The 16,624-nt window shown below is 36.6% G+C and overlaps 1 protein-coding gene across 9 annotated transcripts in view; it reads right to left on the bottom strand.

The window, feature by feature from the left end:
• The window catches only part of ddx4 (DEAD (Asp-Glu-Ala-Asp) box polypeptide 4), a 46,169-nt gene extending 30,000 nt beyond the window's left edge, over window positions 1-16,169 (bottom strand). The window contains exons 1-14 of one of the 9 annotated variants that reach the window (XM_051910760.1): window positions 16,024-16,168; window positions 15,550-15,619; window positions 14,536-14,566; window positions 10,372-10,419; window positions 9,042-9,074; window positions 3,807-3,860; window positions 3,503-3,559; window positions 2,645-2,671; window positions 2,492-2,566; window positions 2,233-2,271; window positions 2,119-2,145; window positions 1,981-2,043; window positions 154-195; window positions 19-54 (exon numbers count right to left, since the gene is read on the bottom strand). In XM_051910760.1, coding sequence (XP_051766720.1) covers window positions 19-54; window positions 154-195; window positions 1,981-2,043; window positions 2,119-2,145; window positions 2,233-2,271; window positions 2,492-2,566; window positions 2,645-2,671; window positions 3,503-3,559; window positions 3,807-3,860; window positions 9,042-9,074; window positions 10,372-10,419; window positions 14,536-14,566; window positions 15,550-15,573 — 556 coding nt within the window. In that variant the 5' untranslated portion in view covers window positions 15,574-15,619; window positions 16,024-16,168. Of the gene's footprint in view, window positions 1-18; window positions 55-153; window positions 196-1,980; window positions 2,044-2,118; window positions 2,146-2,232; window positions 2,272-2,491; window positions 2,567-2,644; window positions 2,672-3,502; window positions 3,560-3,806; window positions 3,861-9,041; window positions 9,075-10,371; window positions 10,420-14,535; window positions 14,567-15,549; window positions 15,620-15,719; window positions 15,739-16,023 lie in introns of those variants that run through there. The other 8 variants (XM_051910761.1, XM_051910762.1, XM_051910763.1 and 5 more) reach the window with 8 other exon arrangements.
• Window positions 16,170-16,624: the final 455 nt, after the last annotated feature.

Genomic DNA, 16,624 nt, shown 5'->3' on the forward strand with positions numbered 1-16,624 from the left:
ATAAATGCAGTAAATTACCCTTGGAAAACACTTCCTCATTCTGGCCTCTGAAACCTAGACAGAGCCATTAAAGAAAGTTCAGTTGAACCCCTAAGAGCTACTTGATAAATCAATCAGGTACCATTTAAAAACAGATGAATTTTAACATATCACCTCCTCTTCCAAAGCCTCTTTTTCCAGTCTCTTCATCGCCACCTTGAGAGAGAGAGAGAGAGAGAGAGAGAGAGAGAGAGAGAGAGAGAGAGAGAGAGAGAGAGAGAGAGAGAGATTAAAATTAAATTACACTATTCAACTGTGGTTGGTCAAAGGCAGCAGTGGTCATATGTACAGGTGCTGGTCATATAATTAGAATATCATCAAAAAGTTCATTTTTTTATTATAAATTATTTTTAAAAATGAAACTTTCATATATTCTAGATTCCCTACATGTAAAGTAAAACATTTCAAAAGTTTTTTTTTTAAATTTTGATGATTAGAGCGTACAGCTCATGAAAGTCCAAAATCCAGTATTTCAAAATATTAGAATATTTCCTAAGATCAATCAAAAAATGGATTTGCAAAACAGAAAAGTTCAAGTTCTTTAAAGTATGTTCTTTTGTGCACTCAATACTTGATCGGCAGGACATATTACAGCAAATGACTTGCTCCTAGCACAAATTACTGCATCAGTGAAGTGTGGCATGGAAGTGATCAGCCTGTGGCACTGCTGAGGCACTATTGAGCCTTCAGATCATCTGTATATTGTTGGATCGACTGTTTCTCATCTTTCTCTTGAAAATATCCCATAGATTCAGGTCAGGCATATTGGCTGGCCAATAAAGCACAGTAATATCATGGTCAGCAAACCACTTGGAAGTGGTTTTTGCACTGTGGGCAGGTGCTAAAGTCCTGCTGGAAAAGGAAATCAGCATCTCCATAAAGCTTGTCAGCAGATGGAAGCATAAAGTGCTCCAAAATCTCCTGGAAGATGGCTGCATTGACTTTGCACTTGATAAAACACAATGGACCAACACCAGCAGACGTCACGGCCCCCCCAAATCATTATTGACTTCAGAAACTTCACACTAGACTTCAAGCAGCTTGGATTCTGTGCCTCTCCAGTCTTCCTTCAGACTCTGGGACCATGATTTCAACATGAAATGCAAAATTTTCTTTTATCTGAAAAGAGGACTTTCGACCACTGTTCACTGTCCAGTTCTTTTTCTCCTTAGCTCAGGTAAGATGCTTCTGACGTTGTCTCTGGTTCAGAAGTGGCTTGGTAGTCCTTTTCCTGAAGATGTCTGAGTGTGGTGACTCTTGATGCGCTGACTCCGGCTTCATTCTACTCATTGTGAAGCTCTCCCAAGTGTTTGAATCGGCTTTACTTGACAGTATTCTCAAGCTTGCGGTCATCCCTGTTGCTTGTGCACCTTTGCCTACCCAATTTCTTCCTTCCAGTCAACTTTGCATTTAATATGCTTTGATACATCACTCTGTAAACAGCCACCCCATTCAGTAATGACCTTCTGTGACTTACTCTCTTTGTGGAGGGTGTCAATGATTGTCTCCTGGACCATTGCCAAGTCAGCAGTCTTCCCCATTAGTGTGGTTTCAAAGAACAAAAGATACCCGGAATTTATACTGTAGGGATGGTCATTTAATGAAACTCAAATGTAAATATTCTAATATTTTGAGATACTGGATTTTGGACTTTCATTAGCTGTACGCTCTAATCAACAAATTAAAAAAAAAAAACCTTTTGAAATGTTTTACTTTACATGTAGGGAATCTAGAATATATGAAAGTTTCATTTTTTAAAATAATTTACAATAAAAAAAAAATGAACTTTTTTACGATATTCTAATTATATGACCAGCACCTGTATATTGAGAACTACACTATAATTTACCATTGCTGTTCTAGTTGCATGTTTCATAGCTTCCTGCCATCTTCTTACATTACCACAATTTAAATTTTTTTTTTTTTTTTTCAAAAACTAACCATCACGAAAACCACCACGGAAACCACCGCGGCCTCTTCCTCGGCCTTCACCTCCTTTCCAACCTGCAACAAATAGATGGGCTCCATGAAACAATGAAACAAGAGTCATAAAAACGTGTTATTCGAAAGAAATATTACCTTCATCATTGCCATTTTCATCAGTTTCTGGAAGATAAACAAGAACATTTTATGTAAAAATTCTTATACATTTGCGCTCACACACACACACAGATGAATATTAAAATTTATTACCTCTTCCAAAGCCTCTTCTTCCAGTATCTTCATCACCACCTTAAAAATGAGACATTAAAATGAACTTGCATATTACACAGCTCAACTGTGACTGGTCAAATGAAGTGTTTTGTGGTCAACTATGTATAATGACCACTAAACTATATAGTTCGTTGCCCCAGGCAACCAAATACCTACATAGCTCTGCACATTTCTTGTCATCTCTTTTTGCCATTCTCTCACAAATTACAATTCAAATTACTTTATTCGAACAACCAACCATCACGGAAACCACCACGAAAACCACCACGGAAACCACCGCGGCCTCTTCCTCGGCTTTCACCTCCTTTCCAACCTGCAACAAAGATGGGCTCAATGAAACAATGAAACAAGAGTCATAAAATCATGTCTGTTATTTGAAAGAAATGATTACCCTCGTCGTTGCCATTTTCATCAGTTTCTGGAAGAGAGCGCAAGAGAATTTATGTAAAAATTCTCAAATTTACACACAACACAGCTTTGAATATTGCCTCCAAATTCTCAAAGTGTTTGTAGATGCTCAAGATGCCAAAAACAACTTTAGGAAGACAATACTGGCTGCTATGAATGCCAGTGAAGCATGGATGTCTCTGTCAAGAAAAGTGCTTGTCTTGAAAAATAACAATTGCGATATTATGGTAGACAAAATATATTACACAACCTTAGGAATTGCCACCCTGAGTCATGTGATCATAAATGGTTAATTACTCCAGTGAAGTGATCGTCACATGCACCCTTTGCTAACAGCCTTGTGGCAGGGCAATTCGTAAAGGGGTTTTGTCACTCACTTTCATTTGAAAATGACCCTTTGGGTGGCATCCCTTCCCACACTGCCCTTGAAAGTCACAAAAACGGCGTTTGGAATTTGCCACAGATTTGGTTTTGCATTCATGATGTCTGTTACAATAAATTAATTTCCCCCAGTAAAATTGAAAATGTATCGAGAACACAGAACAAAAAAAATCTTATAAATAACATCACAATAAATTACATTTGTCCAAAAATGGTTGAGAACCACTGTTCTAAAATATAACCAAAATCTTATCTTCTAAAGACTTGTCAGCAAACCACGCAAAACGATTACCAGGCAGAGCATTTATGCGGAAAAGCCACTCACGATTTTTTGTCAGAGACAGCTATTTTAGTCATTGTACATGCTTCTATTCCTCTGAGTGTAACAACCAAAATTGACAGACAGCATTAATATTAGATTTCTGTTGAGTAGGATCAGAGATGACAAATGTAGTATCACCTGATTTAAAGGTATTCCTTAAGCCGCCTCTCCCTCCTCGGGATCCTCCTCTGCCTCCTAAAAACACCACATAAGCAATGCCTCTCTCAGCATGGTTACAGCATTCACACTATGCAAGCACAAACAACTTTAGATTTAAACTCATAATGTAACCGAATCCATAGTTTAAAAAAAAAAAAATGTTCAGGCATTTTAAAAATGTAGTTTTGCACATCCCTAAACAGGGTTGCTGATGAAACGCTGTCTGTGTGAATGCTTTTGCAGTTGCACTTCATCATTACTTAGTATAAGTTACTGTACTCACCTCTGCCTCTGAATCCATCACCAGAACTCGTCCTCCATGAGCTGCCTTCACTATCTACAAACACAATAGCTCACCTTAGACAAGCTCTGATCTGAATTCTTGTAAGCATTATAGTTCCAAATCATAATAGCATCTGATATGGGATTTTAAAGGACTAGCTCACTTTTAAATTAAAATTAGCCCAAGCTTTACTCACCCTCAAGCCATTCTAGGTGTTTATGACTTTCTTTCTGATGAACACAATCGGAGAAATATTAATATCCTGACGCATCCAAGCTTTAAAACGGCAGTGAACAGGGGTCACAAGTATACACCGCATTCCAAATTATTATGCAAGTGACATATCAGTAAGATTTCAGTACAATAAACATTCAGATTTTAGTTTTTCTAAGAAAATGTTTGTTTGTTTATTTATCCATGTATTTTTAGATAACTGGTATCAATCTCAGACAAAATTTGCCAGGTCTATGGAAACCCTACTTAGAGGTTGTTCCACATTATTAAATCAAGTCACAGTTCTCATGCAATATGGGGAGGAAGAAAGATCTGTCTGAAGATGAAAAGCATGAAATGGTCCAATGTTGTGTAAAAACTGAATGGAGATTATCAAATTATAAGATTTGTGAGTGATTTAGAGCACTGCAGAACTCAGTCAGATAAAGGCTTATTAATGAAAGTTCCTGTCAAAAAAATTAATTGTATTAAAAGGGCAGCTATAACAAAAAGCCAGTGTTGAGCAGCAAACAGGTATTTGAAGCTGCTGGTGTCTCTGGAGTCTCAAGAAGCTCTCCATGCAGGTTGGCAGTTGTGCGTAAAGATGCATTTTAGCCACCACTAACCAAACCTCACAAAGAGAAACATTTACAGTGGGTGTAGAAATACATTTTCAAACAGTTTTATTGCTGTGGTGTTTTTTTGCAGCATGGGATAGTGCATAGTGCATTGTATTTCAGAAGGCACTATCCTTTTTATACCATAGCTGAAAATGGCCAGTTAGGAACTCCACATACCTTGCAAAAGTCATTTTAATACCCTCAGAGACCTTCCATCTCACTTCCCAATATTCCAGCCCAAATCATCACCCGCCAGCTCCTTGCTGACGTCGCAGTCTTGTTGGAACGTGGTGGCCACTCACAAACCATCCAGAAATCCATCCATTTAGACCATCCATTGTAGTACGGCATTCGTCAGTGAATAAAACTATTTAAAAATGAGTCTTCATGTATTTCTAAACCCACTGTAAATGTTTCTCTTTGTGAGCTTTGGTTTGCAGTGGCTGAAATGCATCTTTACGCACAACTGCCAGTCTGCATGGAGAGCTTCTTGAGACTCCAGAAGCTTCAAATACCTGTTTGCTGTCTTTTCAATGCTGTCTTTTTTTATAGCTGCCCTTTTAATACAATTAATTTTTTTGACAGGAACTTTCATTAATAAGCCTTTATCTGACTGAGTTCTGCTGTGCTCTAAATCACTCACAAATCTTATGATAATTCGATAATCTCAATTCAGTTTTCACACAATATTGCACCATTTCATGCTTTTCATTTTCAGAAAGATCTTTCTTCCTCCCCATATTGCATGAGAACTGTGACTTGCGTAATAATGTGGAACAACCTCTAAGTAGGGTGTATATAGATCTGGCAAATTAGAGATTAATACCAGTTATCTAAAAAGACATGGATAAATAAAAATTCTTAGAAAAACTAAAATCTGAATGTTTATTCTACTGAAATCTTACTGATATGTCACTTGAATAATTTGGAATGCGGTGTAAGCTGAAGAAAGTGCTTCCATCCACATCCATCCATAATAAATGTGTACTCCACATGGCTCCGGGGGGGTTAATAAAGGCCTTCTGAAGCGAAGTGATGCGTTTGTGTAAAAAAAAAAAAAAAAAAAAAAGTGACAGTTACACTTTTTCCTTAAGTTGAATAGGGAAGGCGTAGGACATAGCATAAGCTTTTTGAACTGCACAAGTTTTATACTTTCTTCATACGTTGAATACGAAGGCAGTCTGGTGGAAGCTAGATATTTTACTTCATAACTTAAATATGGATCTTTATTTTAACACGCATACATTGCTTCGCTTCAGAAGGCCTTTATTAACCCCCCCGGAGCCATGTGGAATACACGTTTATGATGGATGGATGTGGATGGAGACACTTTCTTCAGCTCATACTTGTTGATCCTCACTCACCATCATTATAAAGTTTAGATGCATCAGGATATTTATTAATATTTCTCCGATTGCGTTCATCAGAAAGAAGAAAGTTATATACACCTAGGATGGCTTAAGGGCGAGTAAAGCTTGGGGTAGTTTTCACTTGAAAGTGAACTAATCCTTTAAATATCCCTAATAATGGGAACTGCGTATAAAAATTATTGCTTCTAATATTTTTGTAAAAACAGGGCTCCAGACCCCAAAAAAAAAAAAAAAGGAAAAATCAGGATTAGGATCGGAATTGAGTTAATCTTGTTTCTTACAGTCAGGTCTTTTTTTGTTGCACTGATGGTTGTACTCTCCTCTCCTTATGTCAGTGTGGCATTTCATTTTTTTCCTCTTTTTAATAATATTGCAAAGTTATCAAATATATTTTTGATAGGGTTAAAGGGATAGTTCAACCAAAAATGAAAATTGTCATTACTCACCCTCATGTCGTTCCACACCTGTAAGATTTTTTTGTTCATCTTCAGAACACAAATGAAGATCTTTTTGATGAAATCTAAGAGCTTTCTGTCCCTCCATAGACAGCTACACAACTACCACTTTGACGCTTTAAAAAGTTCATAATGTGAAAAAGTTCGTAAAACTAATCCATATGAATTGAGCAGTAGGGCTGCACGATTATGAATCAATTGTCGATTATTCCATTGAAATTGAAATTGCGATTATTAATTACGATTATTATTATTTACATTGATGTACTGAATAGCTTTATACCATTGCTTGAAGCAACTGCATGCCATATTTTTGTATAAATATAAAAATCTGAACACACAACTTTTTATTGTTTTTCTAGAGCATTAAACCTCAAATATCAACTATATATTGGTTTGGTTTCTTCTTTAATAAAAAAAAAAAAAAAAAAAACTACTAATGTTCTAAAAAAAACTAATGTTCCCCTAGGGCCTGAAGTGACGTAAACTGCGCTTGTTGTTACTTTAATTTTGACGCCGCAGAGAACAGTTCAGACAGATCCTGAGCACAGTGCTCGTATTCTCAGTCTTCATTAGTTTATGTTCTAATTAACAGTCCTAATACGTTATTAGATAGAACTGTTATAGAAAGAAAGTAGACAGTACATGAAAAAGTACTAGCATTTGCCGTGTGGTTGATCCCCAATGTCGCTAGCTCAGCAGAAATACATAATCATGTTTTGCTTGGTCTGCTCAAAGTCGTGCTGAATTTTCTCCTTAGTGTAAGGTTGAGAGGTCCATCTATCACTATTTTTCACGTTTGTAGAGTTAGTTCGTGAAGTAAATAAATAGGCTGTGTACACGCTTTTTAAAAATGGCGGGTGCTGGTGTTTTGCGTGCGTTTGACATATCAGCATACACCTACGTCACTGGTAGTTCCTTTTGTGCTGGGTTAGACCTTTTACATTCTGAAGTAGTCGTGATTCACCTCACAACGTAACATGCTCTAAACACACAGAATAATGCAAGTGGATATTTTTCCTTGTAATCGCGCCTTTGAATGATTACGAAATCGTGGCATCCATAATCAGAATTGCAATTAGAATTTCGATTAATTGTGCAGCCCTATTGAGTAGTTTAGTCCAAATTTTCTGAAGAGACACGATTGCTTTATATGATGAACAGATCGAATTTAGGCCGTTGTTAACATAAACATTCATCATAACAGTTGTGGTAAACGGAAACTCAAGCATGTTTGCTTGACGTGTGCGAGAACCAATGAGGTTCATTCTCGTGTTACACAGCACGTTTGAGTTTCAGCAAGATGTTTGTTCTGATCAATGTTTATATGTGAATAAAAGCCTAAATTAAATCTGTTCATCATATAAAGTGGTCGAGTCTCTTCAGATAATTTGGACTAAACTGCTCAATTCATATGGATTAGCTTTTCCAATCTCTTTATGAACTTATGAAGTGTCAGTTGCATAGCTATCTATGGAGGAACAGAAATCTCTCAGATTTCACCAAAAAGATCTTCATTTGTTTTCCAAAGATGAACGAAAGTCTTACGGTTTGGAACGACATGAGGGTGAGTAATTAATGACAATTCAATTCTCATTTTGGGTGAACTAATGCTTTAATATGGACTATGGAGTGTAGATTGATGTGAAAAAATGAACTGCAATGAAACAGAAGCAGCGACATATTTTTTCTGTATACATTAAAGTATAACATTATCGGCAAAAAAAAAAATGTAGCGCAGGTTCTTGGTTCTATGCATTAGTTGTTGATTGGATTTTGAGTTGTGGCCACTGCACTCACAAATGGAGGCAGATGAACATGAGCTTGCAGGGGTGAGTTTAACCCGAACTAAAGGACTGGAGAAGTCTTGCACACGTCACTTGAGAAGTCTGAAGTTATGACATTAATTAAAAAGAATACAAGGTAAAAAAAAAAAAAAAAAAAAAAAAATCCCTGAAGCATACATGTATGGATGAACCTTTCACAAAAAGAACTATTACATGCATTTTGGAAAATAGGGTGAATTTTCTGAATACATACACAGTATAAATACTGTTTTGAAAATATTTCTGCCTGTTTGTGAAGGTTGATTCCAGAATTACAATTAGATCTCAAACAACTTTTTTTTTTTATTTGAATATTTAAGAATTCACCATTATCATCATTAATTTACCATTAATAAAATTACCATTATTAGCCTAATTGATTGGAACATGTTGTGAATAGGGGAAAAATAACTGCTTTAATTTCTATGATTAATGAGACCCACTGTAAGCTCTGTCTGGCTACCGGTTTTTGATCCTGTCAGTAACGTGTTTTTCTCAATTAGGATTAATCACAAATTGGGCATCACAGCTCACACTGCATTCACTGCTGCATGCAGGAAACGCACGCACTTGAAGAGGACCATATAAAGACTTTTCCTGACTGTAATAAACAAGATTTTTAAAATTCTAACACTTGTCGCATTTACAAGCATTTCAGTTGTGGTCTGGAGTCCTGCAACACACATTGCTTTCAAGATTCTAAAGCTACTTCATACATACAGCCTTATCAGAGAAAAAAAAGGAAACAAACCTTCATTGTTAGATTTCTCATTTCCTGCACTTCCTACAAATGAAAAGCATCTTGTGAACACAATGTACACTGTGCAGCTAATGCGCATATATATTAAAAAAAAAAAAAAAAAAAAAAAAAAAAAAATTATTACCATCCATGTTTCTAGTCTAAGTCACAATATAAATTTGTTAACAAAACAACAACAAGAGTCCGATAAATTTTTGAAATAATCTTTATGCACTAAAAGTGGAACAAAACAAGCTACTCATTTAAACTGCGCCACATGGACCATTTATCCGCTCGGCTCAAAGTTCAAAAGGCAGCACATCACGAGCATAAGAGCAAATTTGTTTACTCACCGATCAGTCTCGGTCATGCTACCACTAAACAGCGCTGTCAGATCCAGTGAGAAACGCTTGAATTCAGCGAACACGTCTCAGTGATTTAAACTAGTTTAAAGCCAGATGAAACAGCGCTGACAAACAGGAGAAACACTGTGCACAACGATACAGTCAGAAGGCTTTTCAATCTACAAGTCGACATCATTTACCATGGATTCACGTTGCTATATGCATAGTTTTAGGTGCTATATGCGTGGTTTTAACTGTGGTTATCATAATCTAAATGTATGCTACTATGAATGACCAATGGTTAATTTTAATAAAACTCAAACATTCAGAATATTTAAATTTTACCATATAAAAATTAGGTGGTTACAATTTTTAGAGATGTATGAACAAATTTACATCTGCATCCTAACTCAAGCTGCTACTACGGTCAACTCAAGTTACTCTCAAATGTGCATTCTAAGAGACAATACATGTAATATTAATATTGCAGCCTGCACTGCAAACTGTGCCAAAGATACGTGCCATCAAAACCAGGCAACACTTGTTTCCTGACTTAAAACAATATCAACATTTTGTTAAAGGAAAAGTGACCGGAAAAGTGTAAAGAATTCAAAAACGTCAAGTGTTTGTCATTTTCTGGCAATAAAGAAGTTTAAAACCACAATTAACAGTCCGGTTTCTACATCTTTCAATTAGGAGCAAAAATCTGCCTTTAAACTTGAAAGAAATAAAGATTTGAAATTTTATTGTGATAATTATCGATATCAACTGATATAAAAAGTTATATTGTGATAATTGTTTGGGCCATATTGCCCAGCCCTATCTACAGCTGTGAAAACTCAAAACAATGCTATAGTAAGTTGTTAATCACTGACTGACAGCAATGACTCCTGTATTCCATAAACACATGATAATTTACACGTGTATTTGCTTTTGTCTGGAAAAAAGCACATCAACACAAATGATATGTACAAAACGGGGCTCATATGGGAGTCAACCTTTATAGAAGCTCTTGAATCCTCCATCAGTACCACTAGAGCCCAGACCTGTAAGTAAAAATAGGTAATACATTTGACATTTAAGTGTACATTTAGGGTGTACTCACACTAGGCGATCTGAACCATGCCTGTGCACGTTTGACCCCCAAAGTTTGGTTCATGTGACTAGTGTGATCACTCAGTACCATTCCCGGGCACAGTTCGTTTAACTGTCCCTGGTCCCCTTGGAAGAGGTGGGCCAGAACACGGTTCAGTTGGGCTCGGGCGCGGTATGCATGTAGTGTGATCGCTAACCGCGCCGGAGCACGGAACACCTACTACTTTTGTGTGTGCTACTGTCATCAGTACGACAGCAAACTTCCATTACTACTTTTCAAATAATTTAACAATCGAGTGTATTTAGGTTTATAACGGGTCTGGTTCTCACTTTGATGAACAGAAATTGTAGTTTGCGAGTAAAGCTGTAAACTCCAACGTCAGCTGCCTCCATAATCTTCTGATACATGCAAGTGAAAAAAATCGCTGCGCAGCATAAATGATAAATCTATTAGGCAGTCTATTAGCGTAAAAAGTCTATTAGCGTAATTAAAGGGGCATAATATATGACGCAAGTGTGCTCTGGCCCAGAACGTTAAGTGCAATGTAAGTGCAGGCCAGCAGGAGAGTGGGAAGGGGGGGGGGACAATCGCACCAGGGCACGGTACAAGGCAATCCTGCAAGCTTCATAGCTTAAAATGCCCTCATTACAAAGTAAAGCTAAATATTTAAATTAAGCTCCAAAAATGTCTCGTTTTGTTATTGCATTTGCCAAACTTCAGAGCGAGACAGATATACATCACACCATAGGCCCCGCCCACTGGCGTTCAGTCACTTAACGGCTGACATTTATCTACACTGGATGTGTGCATTGTCAAAAGCAAATAAAACCCATTATAATCACTGACACTGTCTACACTAATACAGTATACAAATGCACATTCTGTTTCTGATGTACTTCAGTTTGGAGACCAGTTTGGCATACTGTAGAGCAAATAAACAAATGTGCTTGAAGAGGAACAAAAAAAAAAAAGAAAAAAAAAAATATATATCGGCAACTGGTATTGGAATCGGCCAATTTATATATTTATAAAAAAAAAAAAAAAAGGAATTAGCCATGAAAAATCATGATTGGTGCGGTGCATCATTAAAAACTAGTTAATTTTAAGCTTTTTTGTGCCATTTCCGTCTTTCGGGTTTAAAACATCACAGAATGTGACACTTGCACCTAAAAACTTTTCACACTTGAAAAAGCTAACCGTGGGTCATACTAAACTCGTAGTAAATGGAATCCTGGGTTATCTTGCTTCACGTTTCACACTGCTCATAACATACAATTAATCCTGGGTATTCATAAGCTGAAGTTTCACTGTAAATTGCTAAACCCTGGGTTAATGTCCTTATTTGCAGTGTCATTGATTGGACAAACGCAATATGTTTACACAAAGGCTCTAACATTGCGCATCATACATAATCCTATGGCCGACTGTAATCCTGAATGGACTTTTTGGACTATAAAAAGGTAAGAATGAAACAGTCTCACTATTCACCTCAATTGCTGCATTTGTCACCATTTGACATTTTTCCCCCTCAAACACTGAAACAGCATACCGTTTATACAATGTGCAGTGAACTTCACAAATTTAGGAGCTGGTTTTAGCACTAAAATGCTTTGTGAAATACTTTTAGAATAAAAATTTAGCAGTCCTAAACTTAGGACTAACATGCCCATTATTTTTAAGAGTTTCTCCTAAATCGGCAAGTTAGTAGCTACTTTTAGCCTTAAGATGTTTTGTGAATACGACCTGACCTGTTAACACTTAAAGTGAGATGCTTTCTTTATTTTCTATAGTTTAGTCATGTTATATGGCATTGCTGCTTAACCATGAAAATATTACAATATATAAATATACAGAAAAATATTCATGATTCTGAACCTGAAAATATAGAATTATCCCGTACATATAAATAATTAAAGCCCTTTTTTTATTGGTAAAATCAGACATTTGGCATTATCAGGAGCCACAAATATTGCCCCATTACTTTATTATACATTAAAATCAACATAATAGTTTAATGTAGTACTGTTACTGAAACTATGTAAACTTTCGTTTTTTTCTAATGCAGTAGTACTCTCGCGCCTTCAATGCAGGCATTCGTTGAATCATTTTTTACCCAGACAAACCACCGATTATACAATTACATAAGAATAAATCTAAAATGCTTTGAATCATCATTCTGCCAAAACTAAAAAGGCAATATGGTGAGTTAAATTATGCTTTCCCTTTCAGGAGTGCAGCTTTAAATGATGTTTGCGCTTTCACTTTGAGGAGAGCCGCTCCAGCGCGTATGCAATTCAGAGGATCAGTTCTAAACACAAAGCGTGTCAAAATGATTCCCAAAATGTATTAGTTCATCCAAAAATTAAAATTCTATCTTCACTTACTCACCCTCATGTTGTTTTCACACGTCACACACACGAACGTCCATGTTTACTACAGTAAGCGCATCGTTGTAAATCTGTTCATCATATAAAGCCATCGTGTCTCCTCAGAAGACTTGGATATTGATTAGACTGCTGATTTATTATTTTTACAATGCCTTTATGTAGGGGTGACCCTGAATAGTCGACGATTCGATGCTTCGATAGGAGGAGCCTGATTCGACTACCAATCTCACAGTTGAATCTTTGCAGAGGTGTTATGAGACGAGATATGGGGGTGCTCAATATCTGATTTTACATAGACGTACCGGTTCTCTCCCAATAGGTTAATATAAAACCTATTATGATAATGCTATGAATACAAATGTGAAAAGAAAGAAGCTTTTAATAAATATTTTTAATGTGCGTGAATAAATCCAACCACCCCTGTGACAGATTTAAGTTTCACTTCCATGATCCGTGACCGACAGAGGCACATCTTGGCGGCAGGGATTAAATCTTTAATGTCTGGGATAAGAAAATCTAAAGTGTAGAATTGGATGCACTTTGAAATGGTAAAAGATGATCCAAAAAATGTAAGATCCAAGTTGTGCCAACAGATCACGTCCTACCGCTCAACAACGGCAAACATTGCGGCGCACTTCTGCCGGCCAACGTTAACGAGCTGACTAGCGCACTATTTGAAAAGACTCAAACGGACACAGGCAGATCGCATGAAAGACTAGATTTTTATTTCGATCAGGTAGGGTACAAGTGATTTCAAAACATTTCAACATTTCAGCCGGTTCTAATTTGATTTTTGGATGCTGTGAATGTTTCGCCACTCCAGTTTAGCGTTTGTCTCTGCAGTTAAAAAAGACAAAGGTGAATTCTGGCTATACTCGTTATTTTAATAATTTCTTTAATTTTAATTTATTGATCACTCTGGGTTTTCTAACTTAACTATTTGTGGCTTGTGTTTTGAATGTATGTTCCCCTGCACTTCAGGCATTTTGCACTTGTGACTTGATTATGACCATTTCATTTTTTTAAATTATTTTTTATTTATTAGAATGGTATATTCTGTTCTAATTCAATTCTGTAAATTAATTTTTTGATTGTTTTTCGGTGCATCGATGTTGCGCTGTAGACTAGTTAAAGCTTGCTCGCATAGGCAATTTAGTCGATTTAATTTGATTTGCCGACATGTGAAATGCATATCTATCTGCAGTGTGGCCTTTCTGCAGTTATTTACATATATTTTTAAGGTTTATTAATCCAAAATGTTTTTATCCATTTTCTTCTATATCTTTTTGTGGTGTTCTGTACATCGTGGCTGTGAATGTTTATCCACATTGCCTTTCATTTCAGTTTAAAAAAAGATAAAAATCATTGTCAGTTTCGTCTATCACTTGAAAAGCAGTTTGGTCGCTTTATTAGATAGTTGTTTCTCTGTGTGAAAGAAAATAAAAGTTGTCTTAAGGCGAGGGTAGGCCGCTTACTTGATTTTCCGCGCCCCGCTCCATCTCGTGCACAGCAAGCCTTTCAAAGTATACTCCTTTTGCCTTAAGCGCGGAAAGAGTTTGTGCGCACTATCTAGAGGACTGCTGTTTTTCCAACCAACTCGTATTGTAGAGGGTTGCTGCTAAGCCTCACAATGAGAATAAAATGAGGCTGAATGAGAATGGGAATTTTTAAAAACCTACCAAATCCTGAGTTCCAGGATACAACAGGGCTCTGTAGAAGGATAAACAAAACACATTAATAAATCAATCACATTTTTCATTGATAGCTAATGAAGTTTGAGTGAGTTACAACCAGGTAACCTGTACAGTTTATTTCCTATAGCGCAAAACGTAGAGCAGTGGCTCTGCAGCACCTCCTGAGCACATTTTGGATGTCGTCCTTACCTGACACCCATCTCAGGCTTTGGAGAATGTACTAGTTAAAAATTGTCATTAATTACTCACCCTCATCTCATTCCAAACCCGTAACACCTTAGTTCATTTTCGGAACACAAATTAAGATATTTTTGATGAAATCTGAGAGCTCTCTGACTCCTCCATAGACAGCAATTTAACTACCACTTTCAAGGCCCAGAAAGGTACTTAAGACATCGTTAAAATAGTCCACGTGACTGCAATGGTTCAACCTTCATTTTTTAAAACGACGAGAATACTTTTTGTGCGCAAAAACAAAAATAATGACTTTATTCAACAATTTCTTCTCTTCTGTGTCATTCTACGTCAGAATGCCAGGTTGCCCAGGCTGACTATTTTAACCATGTCTTTAGTACCTTTCTGGGCCTTGAAAGTGGTAGTCAGAGAGCACTCGGATTTCATCAAAAATATCTTAATTTGGGTTCTGAAGGTGAACAAAGGTCTTATGTGTTGGAACGAGATGAGGGTAAATAATTAATGACAAAATTTTTGGGTGAACTAACCCTTTAACGCCAAGCTCATAGCTCATTATGAACTGACAAAAAATGCCTTGCAAGTCACTATGAATTAGAGCGCTGCCAAATACATAAATGTAAAACGCAGAACTTAAATTGCAATCAGCTCACACAGTAACAATATAAATTTAACACGTCCAAATATAAAAGAACAATGACTAATGTTCCCAATACTACTGAAGGAAGTAGAAGAGAACACGCGGCTTTCTATTCATCTCCGTTTAGAGATGAAGAAGCCTAAGAGGAAGAGTGTGGTCGACATTACCTGATCTTCCTCCCAGTCATCCATGTTGAACAGCTTTGGCTGAGAGCAGACGATTAAATATTTCCAAGATCTGTGTCAGAAAACAACACATTGTCGACAGTGAACACAATGTCCAACATAATGAAACAATTAGCTAGGCTAACATTGAGTAACGTTATTTAAATTCAAACCGGTCATTAGAGTTCCTCTTTCAACGACAAACTAATGTAAAACGACGTGATATCTAACAAAAGCAGGAGACAAGATAGTTTGGACATGTTATAACAGTAATATACGTTCATTTAAATGCTATAATTAAAAAGAGATAAGTTAGGCAAAATGACTAACTTAACGTTAATTGAACCGCGGCAGTAACTAGCATCTCATCAATTAACTATTTGACACTAACAAATAAACTTTTTCTTTAATTCGCGTTAATAAAATTTTGAGGAATTAAATAATTTTAGTGTAGCTTATAAAGTTAAAACAGCATACTTTTACCAGAAGACCTGATGACACGTGCAGCGGCGGGAGAGACACGTCAATGAGCTCGCGAGAAAAACCGGGTAGAAATGACGCACATCTTTTTGTGGGCGGGAAAATCCGAATGCTTTCCGATTCGCGCTTTTGAACAGATTCTTTTTAATGAATCAGGCGAACGATTCACAAATCCGTTGGAATGTTTTTCTACAACTTGAAGTAATTGTTCTGAATCGATGGTCCAAAAGACTTTAAGTCATGATTCTTTCGGTCATGTCTGAATCAAATCAAATGAGCACTTGTGCCGTTTAATGAGGATTTTATTAATTAAAATAACTAAATTATAATAAATTAAGAAAACGCAAATATTAAAACAGTAATTGATTAGGCTATATGGTATTTGTTGTCACCTGTCTGGATGTTTGTTACACTGGTTTTGGGACTGGTCCCCAACAGTTTTTAATATGTGGACTGGGAGCAATAAACATCTCAAGTCACCCTGGTTACTGAAGTGATTACAAAAGTGTTAACACCTATATATAAAAGATTGTTAGGCAAGGTTTATGATACTGCGGATAGCACTGAAGACCCTGTACATTTCTCCTGTTACATCACT

Source organism: Ctenopharyngodon idella, chromosome 10, assembly GCF_019924925.1.
Source record: "Ctenopharyngodon idella isolate HZGC_01 chromosome 10, HZGC01, whole genome shotgun sequence".
NCBI lineage: Eukaryota > Metazoa > Chordata > Actinopteri > Cypriniformes > Xenocyprididae > Ctenopharyngodon > Ctenopharyngodon idella.